At 37.4% G+C, this 27618-nt stretch overlaps 1 protein-coding gene across 3 annotated transcripts in view; it reads right to left on the minus strand.

The window, feature by feature from the left end:
* Positions 1 to 763: 763 nt before the first annotated feature.
* The window catches only part of TRDMT1 (tRNA aspartic acid methyltransferase 1), a 51734-nt gene continuing 24879 nt past the window's right edge, over positions 764 to 27618 (minus strand). The window contains exons 3-11 of one of the 3 annotated variants that reach the window (XM_007526196.3): positions 27332 to 27408; positions 24480 to 24551; positions 22984 to 23049; positions 21244 to 21313; positions 10051 to 10134; positions 8402 to 8745; positions 6315 to 6372; positions 5309 to 5438; positions 764 to 910 (exon numbers count right to left, since the gene is read on the minus strand). In XM_007526196.3, coding sequence (XP_007526258.1) covers positions 804 to 910; positions 5309 to 5438; positions 6315 to 6372; positions 8402 to 8745; positions 10051 to 10134; positions 21244 to 21313; positions 22984 to 23049; positions 24480 to 24551; positions 27332 to 27408 — 1008 coding nt within the window. In that variant the 3' untranslated portion in view covers positions 764 to 803. The remainder of the gene's footprint in view (positions 911 to 5308; positions 5439 to 6314; positions 6373 to 8401; positions 8746 to 10050; positions 10135 to 21243; positions 21314 to 22983; positions 23050 to 24479; positions 24552 to 27331; positions 27409 to 27618) is intronic. The other 2 variants (XM_060192233.1, XM_060192234.1) reach the window with 2 other exon arrangements.

Consider the following 27618-nt stretch of genomic DNA (forward strand, 5'->3'; position numbering starts at 1 on the left):
GAATGCAGAGATTACATAGGCTCCTGTGCTGTATATGGGCCCCAAATCAAATCAATGGGGTTTATAGTTAACAGTATTTATATACTTTCCCCTCTTTAGGAGTTACTCTCTTCCCTGATCCAGCTTTCTAGTCCTTTTTTTCAACAATGACACCAACTCCCCAGACAATAACCTGGGTCCATCTGCACATTAGCTGTCAGACTCAGGCAAAAACTAGTAAAGTCATGGGCCCCTTTGAATATACCTAAAACAGACCTACTACCTTTTTTCAAAACGGAGACCCCAAATCTTCATCTGCAATATTCTTTCCTTTAGGTTCATGATTAGTCAACAATTGGCTCTGCTTTATATCTTAACTCTTTTTCAGCCACCAGGTTCCAGATGATACCATGACGTCAACCCAACTTCCCTGGCAGACCACTGCACCAATGTGTCTTGGAGCCCTGCCTCCCCAGATCCCTGCCCCAGTAGGTAAAAAGAGAGACAGGCTGAGAGTATAGATTGACCTGCCAACACCTATGTTCAGTGGAGAAGCAATTATAGAAGCCAGACCTTCCACCTACTGCACCCCATAATGATCCTGGGTCCATACTCCCAGAAGGATAAAGAATAGGGAAGCTATCAAGGGACGGAATTGGATATGGAGCTCGGGGGGATAGGCATTGTGTGGAAATGTACTCCTCTTATCCTATAGTCTTGTCAATATTTCCCATTTTATAAATAACAAAAAATATATAGTAACATGAATGTAAGATAACTAGCATTTTCTGAGAAATTCCAAATTTATTATTCTTTCAGTTATTTCAAAGTTTGCCACATAGGATTTTTATTAGTTTGGCTACTACATGCACATTGAGACTATTTCCAAGAAGACGATAACGCTGTTTCACTCCTATCTTCTCAGGAAATCCTAGAAAAAAAAAGAGTTAAGTTACAATACAAAACTCTGAGATATTAATTTATAGAGATAAAAGGGTTATCCTTTAGTAAAAGCACAGTGACAATTTATATAACTAATTCCATAAGTGCATCATAAAGTTCCATAAACAAAAACTGAGTAAAAATATATGGCATTGCTTTAAATTTATCATGCTGTTGTGCACACATATGACATTCAAAGCCTCACAGAAATCTATGAATTAGTAAACTTTAGAAACAGCCACGCCTATAATTATTTTGCACTGGTTTATTTAGTAACAGCACTTTTCTAAAATTGGACAATTCAGTGACTTTTACCATAAAGTTTAAGAGCTTTTGTACACATCACTACCATAATCCCTGAGCATCTTTATCACCTCAAAAAGAATGTTAGTACCTAATAAGACCAGTCCCAATTTCCCCTCTGTATTCTAAAATTCTATGGGTTTACCTATTTCAACTATTAATACAAATGAAACCATACAATGTGTCTTTTGTTTCTGGTTTCTATCACATTTATTCAAGGTTCATTCATATTATAACTATCCTTTCTAAAGTCAAATAACATCTAAACATACCATGTTTTACTTATTTAAAAAATATTTAATTACTGGATAGAGACAGGCAAAAATCAAGAGAGAAGGGGAAGATAGGAAGGGGGGGAGAGAGATACCTGCAGACCTACTTTACTACACTTGAAGCTCCTGCAGGTGGGGGCCCAGGGCTTGAACCTGAGTCCATGCACATAATAATTTGTGCACTCAACTAGGTATGCCATCACCTGACCCCAATTATTTATCCACTTATATACTGAAAATATTTTATTGTTGCTATCTTTTCCCCATTGGATTGTGTTATGAAGTTTATATTTAAATTTTTGACCATGATATAATCCCAACTTCCTGGGCCACCAATGTGTCCTAGAGCCTTGCCCCACTGTGGTTATGATTTACATTTTCCTAAAAGCTGACAGTGATCAACATCATTTCATATCCTACTGGACATTTATGTTCTTTGCTGGAGTATGTATTGAAATTATTTGTGTATAATTAAACTATATTATTTTTCCTTTTTTGTCAAATTATGAGTCCTCTGAATATTCTGGCTACAAGAACACAGTTTTTATATTTTGCTACCACAAATTGACTTTCTCAAGCTGGAATTATTTTTTTTAAAGATTTTATTTATTGATTGATGAGAAAGATAGGAGGAGAGAGAGAAAAAAACCAGACATCACTCTGGTATAGGTGCTGCTGGGGATCGAACTTAAGACCTCATGCTTGAGAGTCCAATGCTTTATCCATTGCGCCACCTCCCGGACCACAGCTGGAATTCTATTTGCAACATTCTTTTGCAAAACAAAATAGCCTACAGATTCTATATTTTGCTGAAACAAAGTATAAAAGACTGTCCATGGATAAAAATGTACCCTATTACATTAGTTTAGAATTTCATGTTCAGTATTATTTGACATAGCAATTAAATGAAGAAAAAAAGTAAAGTAGACAAAATAAGGAGAAATTTAAAGAGCAGTAAGAATACCAAAACTTCATATACTGGTTAAGATAGAGTTGATATTGTCGCTTCATAGACACCTAACATCAGACTTACTGTTATAAAGTAATAGTGGTTACCACAATAAAACTTTATTTGTATTGAGCAGGATCATAAAGTTACCATTATAAAGATAGTATGTCTTAAGTACATTAATCATCTTAAACTTTATTTAAAGTAGCCAGAGATACAAATCTATCTACAAACAGACTTTTAGAATATTCTGGAGATGATCATTTACAATATTATGATTACATCGGGGGGAAGAAATGTTTGACAACAGGCCAGATTTGTAAAAATCACATATATGTGTGGGAATTTACATAGTAATTTTATTTTTATATATAGATTAGATATTAAAATCTGTAATAACTTGTGGAAAATTATATATTTTTTAGTTAAAAGATGAATTTTTAAAAATTTAGATTTACTGGAAGAGGCAGTGACTCTCAAATGCATAGATAGACACATAGAATTAAAGAGGTCAGAGAGCTGCTTGTGCATAGTTTAATGCCCCTCTCTTCCAAAGCCTGTGATGTCACAAGTGAAAGCCATGTATCACAAAAAGAACCAGGACAAAATGTACTGGAAGATCAGTATGTAATCCATCATTGCCAGTGGACAACACCCATTTTGGACCCAGAGTCAGTAAAGTCAGGAGCACATGTGAAGGACAACCTGTCATGGTGCTGCTCAGTGCTGACATCAAGGCCAGCACAACCACACTAATGCACCACATGGGTTGATAGAGTGCACAGCAATTTAAAAGGCTTTCTTATATGTATTCTGTATATTTTCACAGAGAGCTTTGAAAAGTTCTCTTGATCTAAAAATTTTAAATGAGAAAAGTATGTGTGAAGTAAAAGCAATAAAAACAAATAAATGCCTATCACTTTAAAAATAAAAGCTAACAATGCAATTTTTATATTATGAGCCAGTTACTGTATGAACATCTTATAGATATTAACTCACTTAATTGTGATAACAACCCTAAGAAGTTGGTGCTATAGTTTTCCTCATTTTATAGGTATATAAACTAAGGTGAAGAGCAGTTATGGTAGAATTAGGATTCAAATTTAGTCTGACCCTTGGTTCCATGCTAAGTTTCAGTATCACCAATGCAAAAGCAATTACTATTTGAAAACAGAAAAGCATTAGAAAAATGCTTTTAAAATGTTTTTATTAAGTAGTCTTTTGAGTACTTTGGAAAGTACCTCCTTTGGTCACTCTAAAGCAGAAGGAAAGTAGGAACTAAAAAAAAAAAAAGCAGACTGGGAATTAAATTCAGTCCAATTCTCAGCTCTGTGTTTTGTTTATGAAGCTCTCACTCACTTGTGACATAACTAAGAAAAGGAAAGTCTGTGTTTTTCTTGAATAACACTCCTGAGGATATCTGTGACTGAATGAGATCATTATGGCAAATGCAGAGTAAAAAACAGACCTGGTTGCTGTGACTACACTTGGAGAATCAATTCTCAAGAGGCTAAGTTACTGGCATTTTTCAATCCGAAAAGGATATGTTCCAAAATTTCATCCATAAATCTATTATTTAGAATTTAGAACATGATATACTTAACCAGTTATGTGCTTCAAGAATATTTCATTGAGATTACAGCAATATTAGACTTAGCAACATTTGGCTTTTCTGTATTCAGATTCCCAAACTGACTTATCAGAAACATTTCCTCCTTATGAAACCCTGGAAGGACATTAAGGCCGTCCTTCTCCTTCCTCAGAGTCAGGCATGAGGAGCACATCTACCCAAGTGCTAAAAATACGATGGCCTACTAGAGCGCAGAACAGCAGCATCAAGAAAGTGGGCTCAAGGAAGGAGGGGCCAAGCTACTTGGTTTAGAAGGAAATGGTGGTATGTTAAGTCTCTTCCCAGAAACAATCCCTGACTTCATGGAATGCAAAAAAGGAGCTAGGATCACATCTTTCTCATAGTAGTTTGGCTTACTTCTGAGATTCCTTATTTCAGAGCACCTAATCCAGTCACCCTTTCTTTCCACGAGGGATGCTCCTTCCTAAGCCAATTCTCTGCCTTCTTCCCCACTTAAACAAAACCACAGTCAGTAAGAAAATATCTTTGAGGAAAATAATAAATGCACCCAGAACAAAAAAAAAATGATAATAGAGTCGGGCGGTAGCGCAGCGGGTTAAGCGCACGTGGCACAAAACACAAGGACCAGCGTAAGGATCCAGGTTCTAACCCCCGGCTCCCCACCTGTAGAGGAGTCGCTTCACAAGCCCTGAAGCAGGTCTGCAGGTGTCTGTCTTTCTCTCCCCCTCTCTGTCTTCCCCTCCTTTCTCCATTTCTCTCTGTCCTATCCAACAGTGATGACAATAATAACTACAACAATAAAAAACAACAAGGGCAACAAAAGGGAATAAATAAATATTTTAAAAAATAGTCAATTTTCCATCTGCTTTTAATTTCTTCACTAAAAAGAAATGATTCTTTCACTAGCTGTAGTGGGAGGGGATTAATAAAATAGAATCTGTAGAAGCAAGAAACTGGTGGAGAATGAAATCTTATTAAAAACCATTTGTGGGGAGAGGTAAAATTGTTTTGATTTGCCTTCCCCTGGGGTCCCTGAAAATCATTTGGGATCATGTATTAATATAGAAAGGAGAACTGAGTTTGAAGGGACAGACTGAGGCAGATCATGACTGAAAGTATAAAGACAGGAAGAAAATGCCAAAAGTAGCACAATCAGGAGTTTCTGACATCCATTTATCTAAGCAAAGGTTTATTTATAAAATACAAATGAGTTCCTAATAAACTTCACAAACTTTAATAAATTAAAGCTGGGACTTCATGCATCTTACATACCAAACTCTGGAGGAAATCCAAGGAGATTTGCTATTTCTTTAGGAGTGAAATATCGAAGCTTAAGCATTAACAATTTTGTTATCTTTTCTTCTTGTGACAGCCCAGTAAGGGATTTGTAGATACTCTCAATCTGTAAGAAAACGTCCACAGCAATTGATAAAACACAGTGTAACTTATCTGACACAGTTTAAAAACAATGAACATAGGGGGTCCGGCGGTAGCGCAGCGGGTTAAGCGCACGTGGCACGAAGCGCAAGGACCAGCGGAAGGATCCCCATCTGCAGGGGAGTTAGCCTCACAGGCGGTAAAGCAGGTCTGCAGATGTCTTTCTCTCCTTTCTTTGTCTTCCCCTCCTCTCTCCATTTCTCTCTGTCCTATCCAACAACGACAACATCAATAACAATAACTACAACAACAATAAAAAACAAGGGTTAAGAAAAGGGAAAATAAATAAGTTTTAAAATTTTAAATAACAATGAACATACAATGTGCTGTAACACAAGGTAACAACAGGTATAGGAAGAAATGTCTCTGTGCCATAGTTGGCTCATTAATGGTTAAAGGCAGCTGTGATAATGAACAAAAGCTTACTATTGAGCAGGCAGGACATTCAGTCTGTTATTTTTATCCCTCAAAAAGAAACATTTTAGAATATAAACAATTGACAATGGCAGACCTGGGAGGTGGCATGGCAGATAAAATATTAAACTATCATGCATGAAATCTGAATTTGATAAAAATAATTTGGGGGCCAGGTGGTGGTAAGTCCAGTTAAACACACCTGTTACCATGCACAAGGACTCAGGTTCAAGGCTCCATTACACACCTGCCACCTGTGGGCATAGGGTAGGGGGTTGAGGGGTAGGGCTGACTTAGTAAGCAATGAAGGTGTATTCCCCCCCCACTACAAAATATATAGGTAGATAATTAATAGAAAATTGTAACTTTATTTTAAAAAAGAAAAATAGTCATTTTAAGTCTTTGGGTTCTGTAGCACTCACAGTACCTGCACATCCTCTGAAGTCTGTAACACAGATCCTGTTCCTTCTATGTACCTTCCATAACTGAAACATTGGCATAAATATAATGGAACATTAACAAAGAATGTACTTTGAATACTAAATTACTTATTACTTGCAAGAATAATCGATATCTACTTTAACTAAAAAATTACTATATAAAAAAGAAGATAAAAAGAGCATGCTATCTCAGTCACTAAACTTAGCATCATTTTTAATATTTATTTTACTTGGCATTATATTTAAGCTGGATAAATAGCACTTTGAATTATGAATTATTATTATGTCTTCATATATAGTGTCACTTTTAATGTTTATCACCAGAAAATGCACACTTAAGATTTTATATATAGATGCTATTAGCTATTTTGCCACATCAAGTAAAATGTTAAGGATATAAAAATAAATTGCTACTATTTTTATAATGTGAAAATCATTTCTCCACATGATTACCAAATGCTACTTTCCAGTATCATGAGAAACACTGCGTTTGCTGAAAATGCACTTACTTCTTACTTATAACAATGTTTTTATTATTTTTCCAATATCATTGAGTCATTGTGCAAAATACTATGTTACAAATACAAAGAACTGGGTGGTGGGTGGCACATCTAGTAGAGAGAACATGCTACTATGTGTAAGGACCCAGGTTCAAGAACCCCAGCTCCAAGGCCTAGGGTACTGCATACAGGTGTACATGTATCCATAAGCAAGGGGCAATTTTATTCCTCAATGGAAAAGTGCTTAATAGCCCTCCATGATTAGAATTAGACCTAATAAGCCTGGGATCCTAGTAGAAGAGCCTAAAGGAGGCATCATAAATTCTATAATTGATCAAACTTAGACCTAATAAGCTTGGCAATCTAGTAGAAAAACACAAAGAAGGCAGATCCCATAAACCTAATACTGGTTTCAATACAACAAATGACACTCAACAGTTTAACAACTAGGAGAAAGTGTAAGCTCATCAGATAAAGAAAGGACTACAAAAGCCATATAATGGCAAGAGACTGGCTCACTTAGTGATGGCCTTTTTGGTCAATACAAGATCACACCAACATCTGAGGTCCTAGTTAGGCAATTCTTAGATTCCTACACAGATATGATTGGCCTAGATCTCAAACAGATCCCTTTCTCCACCAACACTGATCACTTCCATCAGGAACATCATCATAAGCTCTCTTATAGGCCACTCCAGGAAATTTTCCTTCCCATAACATAGCAATGGTAGGGACTGTCCCACTCTCCAAAGGAAGGCTGGACCAACCTACCCTGCACTCAAGGAAGACTGGTCCTTACGTGAATGCATCCCTAGAATGTTCTCAGCTGTTCGAGCTCAGGGGATAGGATGGTGGCACACCTGATTAGGTACACATATTATCAAGTGCAAGGACCCAACTCCCCACCTGCAGGTGATCTACTTCATGAGCAGTCAAGCAGCTTTGCAGGTGTCTTTCTCTCCCTCTATTTCCCTGTCCTCTCTCAATTTCTCTCTATCCTATCTAATAGAAATTAGAAAGAATCCAAGGGAAAAAAAATCTACCAGGAGTGGTAGATTCAGAGTGTTGGCACAGAGTAATAATCTTGGTGGTAATAAAAAAAAAAATAAACAAACCTGAATAAATTTAAATATGCTCTAACATGATTCAATTGTATTTCATTATTTTGAAGTTTAATTTCCTTTGATACATTGGTCATGAGAATGGATATAATTTTTTGAGATCTGGCCATAAGGGGAAAGGTGCTAAAACAAGCAACTCACAATCTATAGAAGCTGTGTCTCCACCATGGGTAATTAAGCTCCTATGAAGGTCACCAAACAAATGGCACTGTCTCTTATGAACACTTCTGTGGGTTGTACACATAATGTTCTGCCAGAAGAAATTTCACTCGTGCAATCTACTGGAACGTGAAGCAGGCAATTAAGGGGGAAAAATCACTCTAGCAGAAACAGCTTATAAAATGCTCCTTGTTTTTGAAAAGAAAAAAAGTAACAGAAAAATAAAAGAAATAAAAGTTGTAAAATCTTGTTATTTTGGCTATTTCATGAATAGAGAGCCTCTTTAAAACCTACCCTTTTGTAAAGCATGTGGACCTTCTACAAGTGGGTTTAACAATGTCTAACAAAAGAGCATATCGCAACAAAGACTCCGGTGGCAGAAAGTACTGATTCATGTCAATGTCATCTTCAAGAAAATCTTTCAACATTTGTACAGAGAGGTCACTGTCTTGTTGAAACTTTCTGGCAATTTCTTCTGCAGTTTCAAGCTTAAAAAGAAAGGCCTCTTTCTGAGAATGTTGTGTGTTACTATCAAAGCAAATATTTAATTCAACTTTCTTTTCTTCAGTTGTCTGTTCTTCATGTACTGCGTGCTCTTGTGGATACTCAGATTCAAATTTGGGGAACTCCATCAATACCTGGCATTTAGCAAACATACACAAGTCATTAAAAACTTTACTTTAAACAAAAGAAAATTTTTAATTAGTAAAGAGAAATAGTAATGCAAAATACCTTTAGAATTTATAGTTAACATTAAAAGGTGTACTTTATTTGTATTAACACAAGCTATTCATCACATAGCTAAAATGATATGCTGCATTTCATCAAGTAACTATATATTTATCTTAAAAATATTCAACTTAGTAGGAACTGCCAAGCATCAGAATAGTACCATATTTTAAAAAGCAATGCACAGAAAATGTTAAGCATCAGCATTTGTCATACCCCTTTATCAAGAAGAAAAAACTAGAATATACCCATGATCTGAAAAATCCCAGCAATTAGAAAAATAAAATCACTTTTCATTCTGAAAGTATATTTCTATCCCTCATCTCACAGGAAAATAAACTGTTACTACAAAACATGTAGGAATTATTAATGTTGATACTTTGCTAAGCTTTTTATACACTGTTTTTAGGAACTGTCCATTGTTTAAAGGAAGATGTATAAGTTTCATTGAACCATTGAAACTCTTGATATCCAACCAATTTTTGACGGAAGCATGTAAAACTGCCCACATTAATTATAGATCCATTTACAGCAATTATGCATTTATTTCTAACCTTTATAATCACTACTATATTTAATCAGTCAAGGATAAATAGAATTGACATTAACAAAACAGTAATCAATATGTTAGTATTTTTAAGCTATCTTAAAATTTTATCAGAAGTCATCACATGTCTACTGGAGGGAAATAAGAGGCAAAACAGGCTGTGGATAAGAGAAAAACACTAAGGAGGGTAACAGTTCTTTAGTTTTATTTTTTCTAAAAATAAAAGAAAAAAAATGTTTTCAACACTGGAATTCCCCTGTTCCAGGCTCATTATTTTTCAAATAGATACAAAGAAAGCAAATCACTGGACCTTCCCAGCTCCAGGAAACAGTTTTAGAGAAAGACACAATGTCAAAGCTTTCCCCAGGGCAGCAGCACTCCCAAGGAGTATACCAGGAGTTTGAACCTGGGTCACACACAGGTGAGCTATGTCAACAGGACCAAAGAAAATTAGGGGCTTTTGTAAAAATTGTTTCATTTAAAGTAATACAAGTAGTATTGAGTAGTATAAAGAAAGGAAAAAGGATTTGGAGACAGACCAATACCATGGTCTGTATTATAAGTTCTATAGAATATGTGACATCTCCACAAAAGCATTCTTGAAAATAAATTATTGGACTAAATCCATTTACAATAAATAGGAGTAGTAATATTATTATTATTATACCTGACCAGGAGCTTGAAAAGAGAGTGGCTCTGATTGAAGCTTTGCAATAAGGAAATAGCGTAGTCTTGAATTTGGAATGCCAAGCTGCAAAGTTAAGCAAACCAGTTAGTTACTACAGAAATCAAAGAGATCTGTATCAACTGTGGGAACCAACTGATAGTTAAAAGGAAAAAAAAAAAAAAAGACTAAGGCAAGCATAAACCTATGGGACTACATCAAACTTAAAAGCTTCTGCACAGCCATAGAAACCACTACCAAAACCAAGAGACCCCTCACAGAATGGAAGATCTTTACATGCCATACATCAGATAAGAGGCTAATAACCAAAATATATAAAGAGCTTGTCAAACTCAACAACAAGAAAAAAAATAATCCCATCCAAAAATGGGGAGAAGACATGGACAAAATATTCACCACAGAAGAGATCCAAGAGGCTGAGAAACTCATGAAAAAATGCTCCAAGTCTTTGATTGTCAGAGATGTGCATATAAAGACAACGAGATACCACTTCACTCCTGTGAGAATGGCATACATCAAAAAAGGTAGCAGCAACAAATGCTGGAGACATTGTGGGGTCAAAGGAACCTTTTTTTCTTTTCCTTTTTCTTTTTGCCCCTGAGCCTGAAATCTGATATGCCAGTGATCCAAGATATTGTCTGGGGAGATGATGTCATGGCTGGACTGCGTGACCTCTGCATCCCTTTAGATCTGAGCTCACATCTGTGGTCATGAGGAGGAACACTCCAAGCTGCCCCAATATCAGGACCCATCTTCCTCAGGTGTAGCATAGAGTATGTTGTCCATCCTTCCTTCAGAGGATGGAACATTCTCTACTAATATTGATCCAAGTTGAAGGCAAGGTCCTATGGGAGCCCACAAAGGGGTTTGTTTTGTTGTTCCTGATAGAAATGACCGGTATCAATGGAGAGAGGGATTTATTGAAGTTCTAGGCCCATCAAGTCTGTTTGGGAATCTCAGGATTCCCCGATTAGGGCCCCGCTGATGGAATGCTCTATAGTGACTAAAGATTCATCCTTAAAGTATGCCAGTCTCTTGCCCTTATTCAGCTTTTGCAGTCCTTGCTTTGATAAGGTTAGCTTTGGAGTGAGTGAGAGAACTGTAATAGGAAGTAGGTGAGGAGGGTATCTAAGTCTTAGTAGAAATTATTTCATTATGAACTTGATACTGACTCACTACAGACTATTGTGTATTTTTGCTTTCAGGTATATGTTTTGCCCTGATTTATGGATACATGTGAACATACGCTGTGTCTTATGGGACCTGGTCTATATCTAGGTTTTGGGACTTTGTTAGGAAGTGAACCTCCTGGAATGGAATTAGAGAATACCATGAAAGGAAAGGTCTCACCCGAGTAATGAGGGTGAAGGGTTGGCATTCCATGCCTGATGTCTCTGGACACAGTCTGAAGTGAAGCATGCTAAGATGGTACTAGTTGCATTGATTAGGTTGGGATCAATGGATGCAATATCATTTGGTATGATTTGAGAGAAGCATGCAGGAAAGTGAGCCCCACCCCAGAGGTTCCACAACTGGGGGAAATATAGGTTCTATAGAGGAAGCTGTCTTAGGGTTTAAGAAGACAATAGTTATTGCTAAATCACATTGTTTGGCAATTGGGTTAACTATGAAAAAATCCCTTTTTTAAGATTTGCTGTATCATACACACTATCACCATATTTTATGTCCTTTGACATTATTTGTATATAGCTATGCCACCAGCTGCTTCTGTTCTCCCTGGACTAAGCTTTTGAGAGTCAACATATCAAAGACTCAGCCTATATATTAAAAAGACTCAGTCTGTGCTTTAAAAAGTTTGAGACATTCAATCAGTTTTTCCCCTCTCATAATACTTAGTGATTTTTATGACTACAAATTAATAGGAGTGCACATAAACACCATCCCATTCCCCCTGCCCCATGAAGCTGAACATCCACCCTCACCCTCAACCCAGGGTTTTTACTTTGGTGCCCTACTCCAAATTTAGTCAGATCCTGCTTTGAGTTTTCCATTCTGTTCTTCTTTCACAATTTCTTTTATGAGTGGGATCATCCCATACTCATCTTTATCTAACTTAGTTCACTTAACATAATTCCTTTTAGCTCCATCCAAGATGGGTCAGAGAAGGTGGGTTCATTGTTCTTAATAGCTGCGTAGTATTCCATTGTGTATATATACCACAGCTTTCTCAGCCATTCATCTGTTGTTGGGCACCTGGGTTGCTTCCAGGTTTTAGCTATTATGAATTGTGCTGCTATGAACATAGATGTACACATGTCATTTTGGTTGGGTGTTATGGAGCCCTTGGGATATATCGCTAGGAGAGGAATTACTGGGTCGTATGGAAGAAGTTCCATGTCTAGCCTTGTGAGAGTTCTCCAGACTGCTCTCCAGAGAGGCTGGACCAATTTACATTCCCACCAGCAGTGCATCATGGTTCCTCTGTCCCCACAGCTTCTCCAGCATTTGTTGCTGCTGTCCTTTTTGATGTATGCCATTCTCACAGGAGTGAGGTAGTATCTCAATGTTCTTTTATTTGCATTTCTCTGACAATCAGCGACCTGGAGCAATTTTTCACGTTTGTTAGCCTTTTGGATTTTCTCTGTAGTGAATGTATTGTTCATATCTTCTGTCCATTTTTGGGTGGGGTCATCTGCTTTCTTGCTGCTAAGTTTGCGGAGCTCTTTATATATTTTGGTTATTAGTTTCTTGTCTGAAACATGTGAAGACCTTCTCCCATATGAAGATCTTCTCCCATGTGAAGATCTTCTCCCATTCTGTGAGGGGTCTCTTTGTTTGTGTGACAGCTTCTTTGGCTGTGCAGAAGCTTTTCAGTTTTCCCAGCACCATTTATTGAAGAGAGCCTCCTTCCTCCATTTAATACTGTGGGCCCCTTTATCAAAGATTAGATGTCTATAGGTGTGGGGGGGTTAGTTCTGGACTTTCAATTCTGTTCCACTTGTCTGTGTGCCTATTTTTGTTCCAGGACCAGGCTGTTTTGAGGATGATGGCCTTATAATATGAGATCTGAGAGTGTGATGCCTCCATTTCTGTTTCTTTTCCTCAAGATTTCTTTGGCAGTTCTAGTGTTTTCTGGTTCCAGATAAATTATTGTAGTTTCTGTTTTATTCTCTTAAAGAAGCTTGGTGGAACTTTGATGGGTATCGCATTAAATATGTATATGGCTCTGGGGAGAATATTAATTTTGATGATATTTATTCTTCCAATCCATGAGCATGGGACATCTTTCCATTTCTTGATATCATTTTCTATTTCCTTGAATAGTGACTCATAGTTTTCAGTATACAAGTCTTTCACTTCTTTGGTCAGCTTTACTCCTAGGTATTTTATGGATTTTGCTGAAACAGTGAATGGGAGTGATTTCTGGATGTCTTCTTCAGATTTACTGTTTGCATAAAGAAATGCCACTGATTTTTGTACACTGATTTTGTAGCCTGATGCCTTGCTATATTGCCTAATAACTTGCAGTAGTTTTCTGCTGGATTCTTTAGGTTTCTCTATGTATACTATCATATCATCTGAAAATAGTGAGAGCTTGACTTTTTCCCTTCCGATCTGTATTCCTTTGATTTCTTTCTCTTGCCTGATTGCTATGGCAAGAACTTCCAATACTATGTTGAAGAGTAATGGTGATAGTGGGCAGCCCTGTTTAGTCCCCAATCTGAGGGGGAATGTTTTCAGCTTCTGTCCATTGAGTATGATGTTGGCTGTAGGTCTGCTATATATGGACTCACTGAGAAATTTCCTGTCTATTCCCATTTTTTGTAGTGTTTTGAGCATGAATGGGTGTTGGATTTTGTCAAAGGCTTTCTCTGTATCTGTTGAGATAATCATGTGGTGTTTGGTTTTGCTTTTATTGATGTGGTGAATGACACTGATTGATTTACATATGTTGAACCAGCCTTGCATTCCTGGGATAAATCCTAGTTGGTCATGATGAACAATTTCTTTGATAAACTGCTGTATCCGGTTGGCCAGGATTTTAATATTTTAGCATCTGTGTTCATCAGAGATATTGGTCTCTAGTTTTCCTTTTTTGTTGTGTCTCTATCTGCTTTTGGTATCAGGGTGATAGTGGTTTCATAGAAGGTGGAAGGGAGTGTTCCTGTTTCTTCGATCTTATGGAAAAGCTTTAGAAATATAGGTATTAACTGTTTTCTGAAGGTTTTGTGGAATTTATTTGTGAAGCCATCTGGTCCAGGACTTTTGTTATTGGGAAGATTCCTAATAACTCTTTTGATTTCTTTGTCTGTGATTGGTACATTTAGGTTCTGTAGTTCTTCTTAGTTCAGTTTTGGAAGGGCACGTGTTTCTAGGAATTCTTCCATTTTTTCCAGATTCTCTAGCTTGGTGGCGTACAGTTCTTCATAGAAGTTTCACATGATTTTCTGGATTTCTGTGGTGTCAGTTGTGATACCTCCTCTATTGTTTTCAATTCTATTTGAGTCTTCTCCCTCTTTTTTTTTTTTTTTTTTTTTGAGTCTGGCTAGGGGTTTCTCAATCTAGTTTAATTTTTCAAAGAACCAACATTTGGCTTCAATGATCTTTTGTATGGTTCTATTATTTTCGATGTTGTTTATTTCTGCTCTAATTTTAGTGATTTCTGTCCTTCTGGTTGCGTTAGGGTTCCTTTGTTCCTCTTCCTCTAAGTCCTTGAGGTGTACAGTAAGGTCGTTCATTTGAGCTTTTTCTTGTTCTCTAATATGTGATTGTATGGCTATGAGTTTCCCTCTCAGTAGTGCTTTAGCTGTGTCCCAAATATTTTGATAGCTTGTGTCTTCATTTTAATTTGTTTCCAGGAACATTTGAATTTCTTGCTAGAATGTCTCTCTGACCCAGTGGTTCTTAAAACAGAAGTATGTTGTTGAGTTTCCAAATTCCGTGTCTTTTAGTAATGTTCTGTTTGTTGTTAAATGTCAGCTTGACTCCACTGTGGTCTGAGAAGATACTTAGGAATAATTTCAATGCTCTGGAATTTGTTGATGCTATCTTTGTGGCCTAACATGTGGTCTATCCTTGAGTATGTGCTGTGTGGATTTGAAGTGTATTACAGTTTTTTGGGGTGAAGAACTCTGAAAATGTCCAGGAGGTCTAGTCTGTCCATCTCTTCATTTAATTCTCTTGTTTCTTTGTTGATTTTCTGCTTTGTTGATCTGTCTAAATGTGAGAGTGGGGTGTTAAAGTCTCCCAGTATTATTGTATTACTATTGATGCATTTTTGTAGTTCTTTCAGTATGTGTTTGATGTATTTAGATGGTCCCTCATTGGGTGCATAGATGTTAATAATTGTTAAATCTTCTTAGTTGATTGATCCTCTAATCATTTTGTAATGGCCTTGCCTATCTTTTATTACTTTATTTAATTTAAAGTCTATTGTGAAAGAGATGAGAATGGCTGTTCCTGCCCCCTTTTTTTTTCTTTTTCTTCTTTTTTTTTTTTTTTGTGGTTCATTAGCCTGTATGATAGTTTTCCATCCTTTCACTTTAAGTCTGTGTTTGTCTTGTGTCAGATGGGAATCTTGCAAGCAGCATATGGTTGGGTTGTGTTTTCTGATCTATCCTCCCACTCCGTGCCTTTTAATGGGTGAGTTTAAGCCACTGACATTTATTGATATTATGGATTTGCCATTCTTTTCTGGCTTTTAGAGTTTGAGTGGAGAAGTCTGCTGATAATCTTATGGATTTTCCCCTTTATGTGACTTCTTGTTTTTCTCTTGCAGCCTTTAGGATCCTTTCTTTATCCTTACTTCTTTTCATTGTAATTATGATGTGCCTTGGTGTCTTCAGGTCTTGGTTGATTCTATTTGGGACTCTTTGAGCCTCTTGAATCTTAATGTCATTTCTGTTGTTTAGGTCTGAGAAGTTTTCTTTTATTATTTCCTCTAGAATGTTTACTTCCCCTTCCTCTCTTTCTTCCTCTGGCAGGCCAATTATATGAATGTTACTTCTTCTTAGATCATCCCATATGTCTCTGTTGTTGTTTTGAGAGTCTCTCAATCTCTTTTTGAGCTCTTTTACCTCTTGCGTAGTTTTCTCTAGCTCATCCTCTGTCTGGCTAATTCTGTTTTCTCGTAGTCTGTTTTCCCTTCCCTCAGCTTCTTTCTTCAGTTCAGTTATAGTATTAGCTTGTTCTGCTAACTGAGCTTTTAGTTCAGCTATTTCAGCTTTCAGTTCTCTAATTACCTCGAGGTAGCTAATATTTTCCTTGAGTGTCTCATCAGTTGTTTCCCTAATTCTGATTGCCCTTTCCTCCATAGTTGTCTTCATTTCTGTGATTATTAGGTTTACTATTGCTTGCAATATACTTTTCTTATCTATGGTTACTTCTGACTGATTTGGAGTTTCTTCTGGGCTCCTGTCTTGATTCAATGTGGTAGCAGTTTTATTTGCTATTGATTTAATCTTTTTTTTTTTACTAATGTGTTTTTTATTTTTCTGTTCTGTCATTCAGTTGTTGTGTTTTGAGCACAAGCCACGCTATACTAAATACCTTTATAACAAATGCAGTCACCATCCTCAGAAACTACAACAATAGTAACAGAAGCAAGGACTGATGCAGTTTAACCAATACCAGTTAGCCAAACAACACTTCCAGTCAAAGAAAAAATAGCAACCAAATCCAAAATAAAAATAAAGAGAAAGGAAAAAATGGAAATCAAGAATAATCAACTATGCAAATCTACTGTCCAATGTAAATTCTAGGGATAGCAAGAGGAAAAAGGGAAGTATAGAAGAGAGACACACACAGAGTCAACTCTAAGTCAGATTTCTTCCCCAAAATAATTCACAAACTAGTATCACTGGAGGAGAGTGGAGGGAAGAGGTAGAGTAAAACAAGTTCCTCTCACAATGGATAGGACACTCAGTCACCTAGCAATGGAAAATACAATAACAGTTAATTTTGGTCAACCTGAAGAGGGGGGGAGGGACATGTGTATATATAATAGTAATACTATAATAGAATAGAGTAAAAAACCCTAACAGTCAGTCTGCAGCTTGGAAGGCTCCAGGTTGGCTCATGCAGCCTGAGCAAAGACAGCCAATTGTAAGAAATTTCCAAAAAAAAAAAAAAACCTCCAGGTAGTCTTTCCCAGGCAGGGCTGAGGCTCTGATTGATCAGATATTTTGTCACTCAAATAGAGCTCCAGCCACTTAGAAAAAAAAAGAGAAGGAAAATAAAAAGGAAAAGGATTGGAATGACACCCCTGGTGAGCCAGGAATCTTGGTAAAGAAAGTAGCTCAGCGGGAAGCCAGTAGGAGCAACTATACAGTCCCTGGGTTCTGGTTCTGGGGTGGGAGGGGTGAGCTTCAAAGATAATCAAAAGATTTCCTTTTTTCCCCCTCCATTTTCTAACCCAAGAGTGAGCTACAGAACCCCTCCTGGGTGTCACACTTAGGACCCCTTAGTCACCCTCCTGCTGACAGCCCAGTATCCTACCCTATCCAGTGAATCCTAGGTCACAAGCCCTTGCTTGTTGGAGCTCATGCCAGCAGCTGCCTCCAAGTCCTATTTATTTATTTATTTATTTTTTAAATAGAGAATGAGAGACAAAGAGGGAGAAGAAGAGAATGGTAGAGAGCAAAAAGAGGGGAAGTATCACAGCAGTGATACACTGCTCATGAAGTTTCCATTATGTAAGTGATCCCATGTGGTAGCCAAAGATTCAGACCCAGGCCTTCACACATGGTGAGGTATGCTACCAGATGAACTATCTCCGTGCCCTTAAATGGATTTCTTTCAATGATAGAGCAAAGAACTGTCTAAACTGACTAAAGATGATAAAGAGTCTGATAAGAACAAAGACAAGAATTAGATAGTGATACCAACAACTATCACAACAATTTGTTACTTTATTTAATTTAAAATCTATCGTGTCTGAGATGAGAATGGCTGTTCCTGCCCTTTTTTGTGGACCGTTAGCCTGTATGATAGTTTTCCATCCTTTCACTTTAAGTCTGTGTTTATCTTGTTGTGACAGATGTGATTCTTGCAAGCAGCATATGGTTGGGTTATGTTTTCTGATCCATCCCCCCACCCTGTGCCTTTTGATGGGTGAGTTTAAGCCATTGACATTTATTGATATTATGGATTTAATGTATTGTAGTGCCATTGTTCTAAAAAACAATTTGTTTACTCTGATATATTACAAGTATTATAGTGATGTTCTTGTTTATAAGAGGTCTTTTAGTACCTCTTTCAGGGCCGGCTTGGTGATAGTTGCCTCCTTTAACTGTTGTTTGTCTAAGAAGGTTTTGATCCCTCCATCTAGCTTGAATGAAAGTCTAGCAGGATACATAATCCTTGGTTGAAACCCTTTTTCATTCAGGGCTCGATAGATATCTTGCCACTCCCTTCTGGCTTTTAGAGTTTGAGTTGAAAAATCTGCAGAAAGTCTTATGGGTTTTCCCCTGTATGTGACTTTTTGTTTCTCTCTTGCAGCCTTTAGGATCCTTTCTTTATCCTTACTTCTTCTCATTGTGACTATGATGTGTCTTGGTGTTTTCAGGTCTGGGTTGATTCTGTTTGGTACTCTCTGGGCCTCTTGCACCTTGATATCCTTTCTGTTATTCAGGTCTGGGAAATTTTCTTGTATTATTTCCTCTAGGATGTTTGCTTCCCCTTCCTCTCTTTCTTCCTCTGGCAGGCCAATTATACGAATGTTACTTCTTTTGAGATCATCCCATATGTCTCTGTTGTTGTTTTCAGTGTCTCTCAATCTCTTTTTAAGCTCTTTCACCTCTTTCTTAGTTTTCTCTAACTCATCCTCTGTCTGACTAATTCTGTTTTCTGCTTCTGTTAGTCTGCTTTCCCTTGCCTCAGCTTCTTTCTTCATTACAGCTATTTCAGCTTTCAGTTCTCTAATTGTCTCAAGATAATCAGTATTTTCCTTGGGGGTCTCAACTGTTGTTTCCCTAATACTGCCATTTCTTTCCTCCAATGTTGTTTTCATTTCTGTGATTAATAAGTTTATTATTGCTTGCATACTTTTCTTATCTATGGTTACTTCTGACTGATTTGTGGTTTCTTCTGGGCTCTTGTCTTCATTCATTGGGGTAGCAGTTTTATTTGTTTTTAATCTACCCATTTTTTTTTTTAATTTATGTGTTTCTCTCTCTTTTTTTTTTTTAATGCTCTGTTGTTCCTCAGTTGTTGTGTTTTGAGCACAAGTAACACTGTACTAAATACCTTTAGGACAATTGCACTCACCAACCTCCGGAATAACAGTAGCAACTGAAGTAAGTATTGAAGGAGTTTAATCGTTACCAGTTAGCCAAACAATTTCTCCAGTCTGTGAAAAAATAGTAACCAAATCCCAGTGAAGAAAGAGAAAAGGAAGAGAGGATAGCAAGAATAGACAGTTATGCAAATCTACTATCCAGTGTATATTCTAAGGGTAACAAGAGTGTAAAGGGAACTAGAGCAGAGATACACACGTAGAGAGTCCACTCTGGGTCAGATTTCTTCCCCAAAGTAATTCACAAATTCAGAAAGGCAAAGAAGAAAGAAGTGTATGACAAGATTAAAAAAAAAAAAAAAAAGAGAGAGATAGAGATAAGAGAGAGAAAAGGGAGAAGATAAGAAGAAGAGTTGTAATTAAAGAGCAGTGCGAGGAACTTCCCAAATGTGTATCAGTGAATTAAAAAAAAAAAAAAAAAAAAGGGAAAAAAAAAAAAACAAACCCTGTTTGGTGGTATGGGGTATCCTGCTAGTAGCTGGTCCCAGGCACTGCTTATGGGGGGGGGGGGGGCGGCGGGAAGGATGTATGCTTGAAAATTAAAAGGAAGAAAAAAGAATTTTTTCCCCTACTCTAATTCTTAACCCAAATTAAGTTATAGACACATCCTTGGTATGACCGTTATGGCCCCTTATTGGCTGGCCTGCTAAAGGCAGAAAATCCTATTGTTTACACGAGATGTGTCCGGAGCTCAAAGGCTGGCCGCTTCTCTGGGCGCCATCTTCCGGGAAACCCCGCCCTCCAGACTTTTTTAAAGGATTTCTCAAAAATGAAAACTAGCTCCAAGTCCTTTGATCCAATGAGAGCTATACTCAAGAAGTCTTTGGATCCACCCTCAGGGTCGCGGTGGACCCTGGCAACTCCCAAGAGGCAGCCCCCGAGCTAAAGTGCTCTCTCAGGGTCCTCTGCCCGCCGCGCTCTGCAACAGGCGGAGGAGCCGCCTTCCCGGGCGGGCAGAGGACAATGCCCGGCGCACTCACCTTGCCTGGCGCCGCCTGGGAATTCTGGAGCCCCGCTAGTCCGTGTCACCTTTGCTCTAATTGTTAACCCAAATTAAACTGTAATCACTTCTTTGGTGCCCCCCCCTTATTGACTGGCCTGCTAAAGGCAGAAAATCCTACCGTTGCCGACGATGCTATCAGAGCACTCGCTGTCAGCGATTTCTCAGGCCGCCGCCATCTTACCTCTCCCTATCACAACAATTTGTTTTTTAAATATTTTAATTATTTTTTATGAAAGATAAAGAGAGAAATATATATACAAAAGCCAGCCCTAGTTTTTTGGTGGTGCCAGGGATTGAACGTAGGGCCTTGCATTCTCAGTATGAAAGTCTTCTGAATAACTATTGTACTGTCTACCCCACTCCCTAATATATTACTGCAATTTATTACCAATGAAATAGAAACAATGCTTGGATTTTAATAGCACATCCCCCAACAAGGCAATTATAAAATCATAACATATTCATTTAAACTTCTATTTGGATTGTTTTGAAGCATTATTAAAATACAGCACATCAGAGTGAGGGTAGATTACATAATGGTTATGCAAAGAGACTCTCATGCCTGAGGCTCTGAAGTCCCAAGTTCAATCCCCCACACACCACCATAAGCCAGAGCTGAGCAGTGCTCTAGTTAAAAAAAAAGAAAGAAAAAAAAACGATACAGCACATCTAATTTATAAATAACACATTTCATATTTTCAAAACAAACTACCCCTGATATTTTATGTGAAAAGACACATATATTTATAAGCTTCAAGTTACATATATTTTTCATTTAAATAAACAAAAGTGAGTCTACATGTTTGTATTTGCTTTCAAAAGATCTATATTGTTCAAAAGCACTTCATTATTCTATTTTATTGATTAAAATTTCCTCTACAAGCTTTATAAAAGAGTTTATAATTATAGTACCTACAGAGGTTGGAGATAATAGAAATTCTTGGTATTGAAATCCACAATTTTCTATTGTTTGTATTAACAGGTCTCTGAAAAGACAAAAAGAAAAAGCTTGCTCATTTAATTTAAAAAAACGGGGTTTTAGATATAGCACTTCATAACTTCATTTTAAGAGAAAATTGAACAGAGAAAGATCTTACATTTATTAAGCCCAGTAGAGAAATTACATAATTACATTTGGAAGGAAAGAAGGGGGAGAGGGGAAGGGAGGGAAAGGAAAGGAGAAAGGCAGGGGAAGGAAGAGAGTAAGGGAAGGGAAGGAAGGGAGTAAGGGAGGGGAAGGAAGAAAGAGAAGAAAGAAGGAAGGGAGAGAGAAAAGAAAGGAAGGGGGAGGGGAAAGAAACTAATTCTTTATTATAAATAAGAAAAACTAGTGGCGCACCTGGTTAAGTGCACATACTACCTCTCAGAAGGACCCAGGTTCAAGCCTCTGTTCCCTACCTGCAGGGGGGAAAGCTTCACAAGTGGTGAAGCAGTGTTGCAGGTGTCTCTCTCTCTCCCTTTCTATTTCCCCTTCCTCTCAATTTCTCTCTGTCCTATCAAATAAAATAAATTTAAAAAAAAAATAAGAAAAACTAGCAGATAACTTATCCAAACAGTTAGAATACCTAATATAGGGAGTCGGGCTGTAGCGCAGCAGGTTAAGTGCAGGTGGCGCTAAGCACAAGGACCAGCATAAGGATCCCGGTTCGAACCCCGGCTCCCCACCTGCAGGGGAGTCGCTTCACAGGTGGTGAAGCAGGTCTGCAGGTGTCTATCTTTCTCTCCTCCTCTCTGTCTTCCCCTCCTCTCTCCATTTCTCTCTGTCCTATCCAACAACAACAACAACAATAATAACTACAACAATAAAACAACAAGGGCAACAAAAGGGAATAAATAAATAAAATAAATATTAAAAAAAAAGAATACCTAATATACTGATGGTTTTGCTATGGAAACTGGGATTTTATATTTTTAGCAAATCAGATGAGGAAATACTGTTAGAGTAGTGGGATCAGGGATTTAGATGCTTTCTCTTGTTTACCTACCCTCTGAATGAGTCCTAACACAGGGTTTGCTTCTTCCATCTTTCTTTGAAGGACAGAAAATACCTGTCAACAGGGCCAATTCCTACATCCTACAGGGCCCAATATAAGGAGTGAGAATAGAAAAATACTATTCTTAAAATGTGTACACATTCTTGAAAAATTCAACTATATCAAATTGGCAGAGAATCAGTTGAATCTAAAACCTGTGATACTTCACATTATTAGTAAAAATCAGTACCAGTGAATAAAATATCCACAAGAAAAAGTGACACACACACAAAAAAATCAGAATGTGAGGGCTAAGAGACAGCTCGCCCATTTGAACACTCAGTTTACCAATCATGACAGCCAGGTTCAATGCCCCCTCACACCATACCTCACCACCACATTTTAGCACTATACATGGAGGATACTTCCAAGTACCACAGTGGTACTACACTTTCTCCTATGATTTCTCTTGCTTTCCCCATCCTTTACCCTCTACCTTAAAAAGAAAAAAAAAAATCTGCTATGAGTAAGTGGAATTGAGCAGGCACAAAGCCTCAGAAAAACCCTGGTTAAAAAAAAAAGGTCTGAATTCACATGTTCATTTTTAAGATTACTTTTACCATAGAACCTAAAACAAAATAAACCAAATCTAAGAAAACAACACAAGACAAAGGCATTTTTACCTTGTAGAAGATACTTCAAAACCTTTAACATTTTCTAAAAGAATGTATGTAGGTAATTTTTGTAACCTAAAAAGAAAAACATAAGGAAAAACTAAATAAAAACAAAGTATCTCATAACTAAGTAATAGTAAGTAAAATCTTTACTTGTAGAAAACATGAGGTTATTTTCTTAACTGTTTTTTATAAGGAATTTGATAACTCATATTTTAATCATTTCCCCATAAACATGGCACACAGTGAGCATAACATTGAAAATGCTAATTTCCATTGAAATTTAAACATCAATTCACACAAAGACACCCAAATTGCACAACTCAAAGAATTGCATTTATAGAGAGTGGCAGCTTCTAGGGCAGCTCAAGTTTCCAGGTCAGTGGCAAAGGCACTCACGGACATCAGCATCATTTTCCTTGATGCAGTGAGCAGTGGCAATACAATATACCTACTAGATAGTAGCCTCCTGTTACTTATGATAGTTTCGACCATGAACTGGCAAACACTTGTAGTTACACTATTAGTCAAGACAAAACAAGGCATACACTGTGTCTGACAGCAGCATTTATAAACTGCAAATCTCTTGAAAATGACACACATTCCATTCTTCCAGATTCAAAGTTTTCAATTCAAGTTAAAGTAGTAGAGGAAATAAGCTTTTTTTTCCCCAGTGACTGGAAGCATTTTTTCATATACCTGTTGGCCTTTGGATCGGAGGATAGGGGGAAATAGAGACAGAAAAAGTGATACCCATAGTCCTGCTTTACTGCTGGTGAAGCTTCCCCTGCAGATGAGGACAGGAGTCTTGAACCTGGGTCCTTGGCATTATAACGTGTACTCAACCCGGTGTGCCACCACTCAAACCAATAAAAATTCTTAAATATCTCATATGCATAAGTTCTTTTCTGGGTAACAAAGTACTGGAAAGTTTAGTGACATAGAATAATATTTATTGGGAGTCAGGCAGTAGTGCAGTGGGTTAAGTGCACGTGGTGCAAAGCACAAGGACTGGCCTAAGAATTCCGGTTTGAGCCCTGGCTCCCCACATGCAGGGGAGTCGCTTCACAGGAGGTGAAGCAGGTCTACAGGCGTCTGTCTTTCTCTCCCCCTTTCTGTCTTCCCCTCCTCTCTCCATTTCTCTCTGTCCTATCCAATAACGATGACATCAATAACAACAACATTAAAAAAAAACCAACAAGGGCAACAAAAGGGAAAATAAATAAATAAAAAAATATAAAATTTTTTTAAAAGAATAACATTTAATTAATGATTAATCAGATTTAAGGTATTTCATGAAGTTGTAGTCTCTTTGTTGCCCAGAGTTGAAGTTATTTCAAAACCTGCAAGGGGGGCCAACAAGACAGCTCATTAGGGAGGGCGCCTACTTCTCCATATGCACAAGCCCAGCTTCAACCCCACTACACCGTGGGAGCAGCTTCAGTGTCTGTAGTATCTTTGCCTTTATCTCTGCCTCTGTTTCTTTCTGGGAAATAAGCTTTTACCTTGGGAGAATATCTAAAAAATATAAGAAGCTTTTTGTCCTTGGGTCAGTCACATCACCTTGAAGGCCAATTCTAAAGGGGGAAAGAAAGAACAAACATATTTATCAAAAATCTTACAAAAAGATATAAAATAACTTTTAAAAAGACAAAACTGAATTAAAAGTAGTTTAACCTTACAAAAAAAAACTGATCATCTTTGTTTCTACAGAGAACTAAACGTACTTAACCAAAAATAAAAAGCTTTGCTTAATTGACAGTGAAAATTTATATTTACAAAACTGTATCAAATGACTTAACCTGACACAAAGAACAATTCAATGAAATATAAAATCAATAACCATAAACTACTGCAAAATATATACCTGAAAGCAGTAGTACACTAGAGTTTGCAGTGAGTACCTCCCTAACACTTCCTCTCCACTATTCCAAGCTTGGGATCCATGATTGCTCAACAAATTGTTTGGCTTCGTATGTTAACTCTCTTTTCAATCACCAGGTTCCAGATGCCACCAGGATGCTGGCCAGGCTTCCCTGGATTGAAGACCCCACCAATGTGTCCTGGAGCTCAGCTTCCCCAGAGACACACCCTACTAGGGAAAGAGAGAGACAGACTGGGAGTATGGACCGACCAGTCAACGCCCATGTTCAGCGGGGAAGCAATTACAGAAGCCAGACCTTCTACCTTCTGCAACCCTCAACGACCCTGGGTCCATGCTCCCAGAGGGCTAGAGAATGGGAAAGCTATCATAGGAGGGGGTGGGTTATGGAGATTGGGTGGTGGGAATTGTGTGGAGTTGTACCCCTCCCACCTTATGTTTTTGTTCATTAATCCTTTATTAAATTAAAAAAATTAAAAATAAATAAATAAATAAATAAATAATCAATAACCATTTTTATAAAATATTTTTAAACTTTATTTGATAGGACAAGAGAAACTGAGAGGTTAGGGGAATAGAGAGACCGACACCTGAAGTAATGCTTCACTACTTGTGAGGCTTTCCCCCTGCATATGGGGATTAAGGGGCTGAATTCAGGTCCTTGTGCATGGTAATATGTTCACTGAAGCAGGCATGCCACTGCTCAGCCTCCAATTACTTTCTTAAAGTCATTTGATTTAGAAAATGCACATACACACACTGAGAGAGCCGAGGGCATGTTTTACTGTAGCCCAGATGAGCTAGCAACGGTTCAGATGAACGAAGATGAGCGGCACAGTGAGCATGTGCAATGAGCTGTGCAATGCCAAGTACAACTAATGGTGTTCATGACTCTTCACAGCTAGCGGATAAAATTAAAACACCAAAATAATCTTGTCCAATATAAACTTAAATTGAAGGCTTGATTCTATGAGCAAAGATTCTACAATCTCTATTAGATTAAGATGAAGACTAACTAGGTTAGGCACTAGTTGGTAGTACACCTGGTTGAGCTCACTCATTACTGAGCTAAATCACCTAGGTTCACGCCAACAAGCCTTTATCTTCAGGGAGGAAGCTTCCCAGAGAATGAAGCAGTGTTGCAGTGTCTCTCTTTCTCTTTCCCTATCTTGCCCTTCTCTGTTTCTGGCTGTCCTACCAAATAAGTAATAGAGTTAAAAAAATCTTCCTCCACCCTCACAAAGACTAACTAGGTCATATAAACTAATAATTAAATAAGTACTCACACTAACAATTATATCTTACAAGTAAGATTCAATTTGCTCAAGGATCAAACAGAAAGGACACTTAGATTGTGTCTGCATAGTAGAATCAGAAGGAGCCGAGGTTTAAGATCTTGTCGTTTATTAGTATCACAGTATTAAGTTTCTGGATATCACTTGTCCATTTCCTTACATCTGACTGCAGTGTCAAAATCATCAGTGAGTCAAATTTATCACTGAAGTTCAGAAGGGAAATTAGAGTGAACTTAAACAGATCTCCCAGAAATCGCTAATCCTTCTCATCCCATCCCTTTCCCCTCAATATTGTAAATGATAATAACATTGCAAAATAATTATGCAGAATGGGAATGGCAGCAAACAACATAAGGTAAGCCCATTGAAGTAACATATGATGCTTCACAGTGCTAGTGCTGCACTCAGTCCTGTATATTATACTTCTTATAAGATATGCTGTTCAAACACTTGCATATGCTTGGAGTCATCTAGAAGATCAGTTCAGTCAAAATTTCATATAAGATATAGTAGATATGTTTAACTCCCTTAAATACGTAGCCAAATAAACACTATACAATAATCAATAGCAACACTGATATAAAAGTGAGGATTATTAAGTGTGTATGAATTTTGACAGATATCAAATCCATAAATACATTTTGAATAGTTCTTAAAATTTATAGTTAAATAATTTATAAATTTATTATGAAAAAGAGTGCGTCTTAGATAGTTCTGAACACTCATTAGCTTAAATAATTTAAGGTAAATTGGATCTATCTTAGGTAAGTATTAAGAAAGAAATTATTCATGAAGAGATTTCAAATGGACTTCAAAGTATCCATACTTAAAAATATGCATGTGCATGGTAATATGTTCACTGAAGCAGGCATGCCACCACTCAGCCTCCAACTGCTTTCTTAAAGTCATATGATTTAGGAAATGCACATACACACCCTGAGAGAACTAAGGACATGTTTTACTTTCCCAACTGCAGGGGGAAAGCTTCACAGGTGGTAAAGCAGGGCTACAGGTCTGTCTCTTTACTCCTTCCCCTCCCCTCTCAATTTCTATCTGTCTCTATCCAATAATAAAAATAAATAAATAAAAGTATACACACACATATATGTATACGTATATATATACACACACACAAAAAAATAAGTTTACTTTCTCAGCCAAGCAATTTCATCACACATACCTTGTGAATGGTTGGCAGGGAGGGCTCATCAAAACCATATTGAAAGATAATCTGTCAAACTCTTCTATTGTTACGCCCTATGAATGGCCATTTAGAGAAAAATAAATAAATGAAAACATGTACACAAATTAGAAAAAGCTGTCAACTAATTATACCTATTAGAAATTATAACAGTTTATAAAACAGTAAGTACTTTAGAAATCAACTCAGTTAAACTAAGATGTTAGCACAGTCCTGTGGGAAGGGGGGCAGCAAATCAAAGGGATGAAATAACTGAATTCCTCTAA

This window comes from Erinaceus europaeus, chromosome 6 (genome assembly GCF_950295315.1).
Source record: "Erinaceus europaeus chromosome 6, mEriEur2.1, whole genome shotgun sequence".
Lineage (NCBI taxonomy): Eukaryota > Metazoa > Chordata > Mammalia > Eulipotyphla > Erinaceidae > Erinaceus > Erinaceus europaeus.